Raw genomic sequence first — 5813 nt, 5'->3', positions numbered from 1 at the left:
CAGTATGTAAATTAGGTACCGTAAGTCTAATACAGTACTGTAATTTTATACATTTCTTGTGAAAGAAACATTTCTTATTCAACGGCGATTAAAATTATTTATATTAATGATGTCTCCGAAGTTCAACGAAGTTTTCGCAAAAAAATAAGTCATCAGAAAACTTTCGTCATTGCTAATGCTTGTTTTCGTCGCGGAGCGTCCCTCCGCGACGAAAACAAGCATTAGCAATGGCGGTGGACACTCGGTAAGTAATCCTACAATTTTTTGTTTATAGCGTAGTTTATACGGATTATTCCCAAAAAAAATATACGTATTTTGGAAATGTTGAGTCGGATTAGTCTAGAATGGATTAATTTTATGGAAGAAAATCTTTTAAACAGCCGTAGTCCGTAAACTTGACACGTATCGGGTTGTGATTGGAAGGATTCATAAGAAATCGGATTTTTAAAGAATGGAACGTATCTATATCTTATAGGGGGGTCGACTGTATATATATATAGATATAGCGTTAGAAATGCATTATTTGTCATTTTTACTCGACGGAGTTTAGGCAAATGCCTATTTTTCCCTTAGCATATACATCGCTAAGATATTGTACTAACAACTACAGTGAACATTTCTTCGATATCAAAACACTTCTGCCCACTTTAGCGGACAATGCAGTTTGTGTAACTAAAGCTAAAAAAAATTTTGAATGACATTTATATTCAGAACAAGTTGGTGTACATCAAGTATTATTTCACATTCATTGTAGGTACTATTACTGCTCTCGAAAGCAGTGGGAAACCTATATATGAACAAATCTCCTCAACAGAGCAAACCAGAAACTTTGTGATGCACCAGGCACTGCTGCAAAAAAAGTGAAGAAAGTGTTGAGAGCAGTGTTTCAAAAGAGACTTGGAGTAAAGCGCTTGTTTATTTTGGCTGATATTTCGGCAGGAAAGACAAGCAAAACTGAAAGTGAATTCCCATCTTCTTCCAAGGTTGAAATAATGTTTGTTATCTTAACGGATTATATGCTCTTTCTCTGCATATAAATTAATTTTCAGGGACAAACATTTCAACTTTTCCATTGAAAATTTGGAAAAAGTGCTTGTAATATATTATGAAGCTAACTATGGGAGACAGGGTAAATAAAAAATGTAAAGATAATTGTTTCTGTACTTTTGTGTTTGCATCATTCTGAATACGTGAATTTTTGTTTGGAATACATATGTTAAATAAAAAATTCATCGTCCTGATAAGTACGTTAATTGTTCATTGTGCAAATTTTGACCGCCAATTTTTTCTTTATAAAGCTTAAACGACGCAATTTAAGAGCTTATTTTAAGCGCCTAAAACGCCACTGTTAAGGGCCCAGATGTCCGCTGTCTAGTCATTAGGACATATGTTCGAAGTGAAATCCTCGTTCATGAATGCAGACGCAAGTTCTTATCATGTTTGATTCCATCTCGTGAAGCATCTGAAAACTAATGCTTAATCGGCCATTAAATGTTCTTCTTTAGTTCATCTATTGTGTGTGGATTATTTTTATACACGGCACCTTTGTAATACCTCTACAGTAAAAAATCTGCGGATTACGAATATTGCGATGGTGAGGCCACAATTCTTCAGAAATAACGAGGTAGCTAGTATATAATAAAAATAACATGACAACTTCAACTACAACTTGAAAAATTTGCAATTTTTCCATCACTCTGTACAATTACCTTTCGTATTCATAGTTCGTACTTACATAACACAACAATTTGATCGACTAAAGCCTGATACTCACATGCGGCAACGGACGACAGAAACCGTCGACGGAACGGCAAAATGACGTCAGGTTTGCCGTCGAAGCCGACGTAATACGAAGTTGAAAATTTTCAACTTTTGCGGTGGCGGAAAGAGAAACGGCAAAAATTAGACCAATAGGAAGGCCGTTTAGCAATGTCGTCATAAAGATCACGTGGGACGATAGCATTCGAACTATGGCGGTCGACAAGCTAAAAAGCTTTATTATTACAATAATACGCTAATATATTTCACTTATACTTTATATTACTAGCCGAATTAAATATTAATTAAATTAATGTCAAATAGACATACTTACTGCGTAAAGTATTGGGAATGGAGTAAGCGTAATTCGGCGACGAAAGTATTCGATATTCCTAATTTTCGGCGATTTAGAATATTTATCCTATCTAAATTATTCGGTTTTGAAGTTCTTTATTTGCGATAAGATCGAAGGCAAACTTAAAAAGTTTAATTGCTATTACAAAGCAATTTCGGTAGACACCCATTTCGATTACTAGCACGTGGCATACCTATTGTAGTAGCTTGTTTATATTTATGGCTGGCAGATGGCGCGTTTCAATTGTAGGATAATTCCGGCATGTGAATACACGTGACGCGGAAAGACGACAGAACGGCAACCGTTTTCGACGACGGTTTCCGTCATGCGTTGCGGCATGTGAGTACCAGGCTTAAGACTGTATTCTGTACGCATGTACTGTACGTAACATGAAAAAATACAAAACATTTTTACCTTTAAAAATTTCATCGATACAAAACTACAAGTCTAGGGTTCATACTTTATAGAAAAATTAAGAAATTCAGTAACATCACACCAGATATACAGTACGTAGAAGTATCCGTGAGTTTTTCCCAACATTTCGCAGTTTTTTCGGCGAAAAGAGAACTGGGAATGTATTAAAAGACAATAACTTTAATAAACAAGCAGGGATGCTATTAACGAGTTGGTGTGCCACTGTCAATTTTAAAAAGTTCGCAAAACACTGTGATAGACCCAGGAAATGCACAGAGCAAGTAGAATGAAAAGTCAAGACAATATTTTTTTTGTCTAAAATGTTTAATTTGGATAAAAATACAGTTCACTTTAATCGTATCTAGAAGTAAATCGTTCGGAGAATTTAACGTGTGCGTTTAACGAAACGTATGTTTCGTGTAAAAGACAAAGGCACACAATGAAGTATCGATTTTAAGAAATTGAAGAGTTCGGTATAACGAGAGGGACAGTGAAAACATTTTTAAACTTTGCCTTTATACAATTTTGTTTTCATTACACTAGACAGTGCTAGTTACAAGGTTCTGACAGAAGAATTATTGTTGTATTGATGTTCAAAGTTCGTTATCATACGACTCTCAGTGGCTCAGATAGACATCATATAATTCACAATTTTTTAAAGTCAGGAGATTTGAAATCTGAAAGTGAACAAAACAAACTTTTAACTCGTTTAAAATGCTTTGTATAATGTTAATTTTGTCATTTCGGTGCAACAATGAATCAATACAGTTTTAAATATTTCATTTACAAAATAGAAAAATTAAAAAACTTTAAAACACGACCAAATATTTTTTACAGTTATAAATTTGGGAACAGCATAGTCAAATGTTAAATGAGTCATTCAAAATGACCTTAACTTTAATAAGTATTTTTCGTATGTTCTAAATAATTTTATAAACTGTTTGTCATTTGTTGTTAGACCAGGCCCTTCAATTAATTATTTCATTATTAAACCGAGGATATACTGTAATCGAAAAAAATAAATTTTAAACAACTGTAATCATATTCAAAAAGCGTATAGGATACATATAATAATGATGCTCATCAATATATTATTTTGAAATTCGAATCGTATTTTCCCTCGAGTAATTTAAATCAATTATAGTTTAAAATAGAGAAAAATATTTTTTCAAGGTAATGAGACATTTCGTCTTTAAATTCATTGTGTGACTAATCAGCTTGTATATAGTGAATCCATACATATATAACGCATTTATCGTCTCTGTATTAATAAAAAATAATTTCTATATATTATATTGCTGACCGAATAAGGCTGTGTACACACTAGGCGTTTTTAAACGCGCGTTTATTAAAACGCGCGTTAGCTCGGTGTTCGACGAACGTTTGTGGAGCGTACGCACTGGCTCAGTATGGAAATGGACGTGAAAGTAATTGATTGTGTGTGCCTCCTCCATCGTCGCTATAAAGGACGATGGCAGACACAAAGAGAACTTTGGGTGCACACAATATTACGAGATAGACTGACACATGGAATGTTTCGACGTTGTATCCAAAACTAAGACAAAATGAACCCAAATTTTTAAATTATTTTAAAATATCTATAAAATCCTTTGACGATGGTTGGTCTCTTTTAGATTTCATCAATAAATAGATCAGTATCGAAATGATCGTTCTCCATTTCGGCCAACGTACGTCCACTCTACCCGAAAACGCGCGATCGAATGTACAGTAACATGGCAGCACATATATCTCAAAGCGCTCGGCTGACGCCCGCAAAACGCGTGATCGAATGTACAGTAACATGGCAGCACATATATCTCAAAGCGCTCGGATGACGCCCGCAAAACGCGCGTTTTAACAAAAATCTATATATGCGCGCTTGGCCAAAAGCGCGCCTTTGAGTATGTACGCCTACGTACAACTCTTGGTTCTTTAAAACGCGCATTTAAAAACGCATAGTGTGTACATAGCCTAAAGGAAGCTGTTAAAGTATCCAGTCTAACGCTGGGAAGACACAAAATCGATATTAGTTGAGCCACCCCAAAAAGGCTTTTGGGTGGTAGGAATTAGATAATTCTGCTTTCCTCATCCCCCATTCGACCACTTCGTTGTGCGCCTGTCAGAATTTACAATACACAATGGTTCTGAAAAAGGCCATGATAGTGCCCACAAGACGATGGGTAAAACAAAATGAAGTATGCTTTGTATACCTTTTATACAAATTTCAGTTCTTTGATCTGTTCTTTTGCATTTATCAACTTAACTGCTAACAATACGCGAGAAATATACAGGCAACGAATAGAGAAACGTAACACTTACATTTTATAGTCCATGGTTTCATAAGTCTGAAGTCTCTGAGGAACAAACTGCCAGCTTCGATGCAGGAAGAAGATAAATTCGTTTCTTCGGTAATTCTTATCATGTAAGGAAGTGCTGCTCTAGTAAGAGATTTCAAGTAGCCTTTTACTTTCGCTTCTGCATTGTCTAACATTTCCAATACACGATTTACTTCTTCCTCGTCTCGTACTTCTTTTGACACGTTTGTAGCCATTAAATTCACGCATGTTATCAGTTGAAGCAAAACGACCAGCATATGAATAATTCGAATTTTCATTTTAGATAACGTATTAACACATTTATTAGACGTGTCTTCTTGAAAGGTTACTTTGTAGTTGACTCCTATTGCACAAATTGAACAGCAAACAACTTCCTTTTAGCAATTTATAAAGAAACAATACAAAGTAACTCAAAAAGATAATAACGAAATCATATTATGACGTTTAAATATTTTTTCCTTTTTCAGAAAAGTTCATTGTTTATATAAAATAATCAAAATGCGAATATAACTGCACTGTCACTAATTCCTAATTCTATATTTTTCAGATAGGTTAGCATACGACATACCGTATTTTTCAAAATTCCCGTGAGGTCGAATCCGGGAACAGGAAATGAGTATCGTGTTTGTCTGTTTCTCGTCACTTACGTTTCATTTCTAATCATATATATAAAACGTGAAGTTCTATATCGTGGTTTGAGTATTTCCTATTTTTATAGAAAACTAGCTGCAAGAACCCGCTTCGCTGGGCAAAAAGTAACGATAGTGAAGATTAAGATAATTACATTATAGCTAATCTTACCCGTTTTCACAGAATGAAGAATTAGGTCCCCCGTTTCCAGACTAATTAGAGAATTTTTACGTTTAGTCAAACGAACTATTTTCAACGTTTCTGGAACGTTTACAATCGTTCTATAATCGAACCAATATTCGAATTTTATGTTCGAATTA

General features: G+C 34.7%; 1 protein-coding gene across 1 annotated transcript in view; it reads right to left on the bottom strand.

Moving 5' to 3' along the window:
- Positions 1-5583, bottom strand: part of LOC111617014 — a 9306-nt gene extending 3723 nt beyond the window's left edge. The window contains exon 1 of the mRNA XM_023358360.1: positions 4847-5583. Within this exon, the coding sequence (XP_023214128.1) occupies positions 4847-5141 (295 nt within the window). The 5' untranslated portion in view covers positions 5142-5583. The remainder of the gene's footprint in view (positions 1-4846) is intronic.
- Between the last annotated feature and the right edge of the window lie 230 nt (positions 5584-5813).

The sequence above is a fragment of the Centruroides sculpturatus genome, unplaced genomic scaffold (assembly GCF_000671375.1).
Source record: "Centruroides sculpturatus isolate CEXI.00-Female unplaced genomic scaffold, Cexi_2.0 scaffold96, whole genome shotgun sequence".
Lineage (NCBI taxonomy): Eukaryota > Metazoa > Arthropoda > Arachnida > Scorpiones > Buthidae > Centruroides > Centruroides sculpturatus.
The sequence above is the reverse complement of the archived record's forward strand: the minus strand, read 5'-3'. Positions and strand labels throughout refer to the sequence as shown.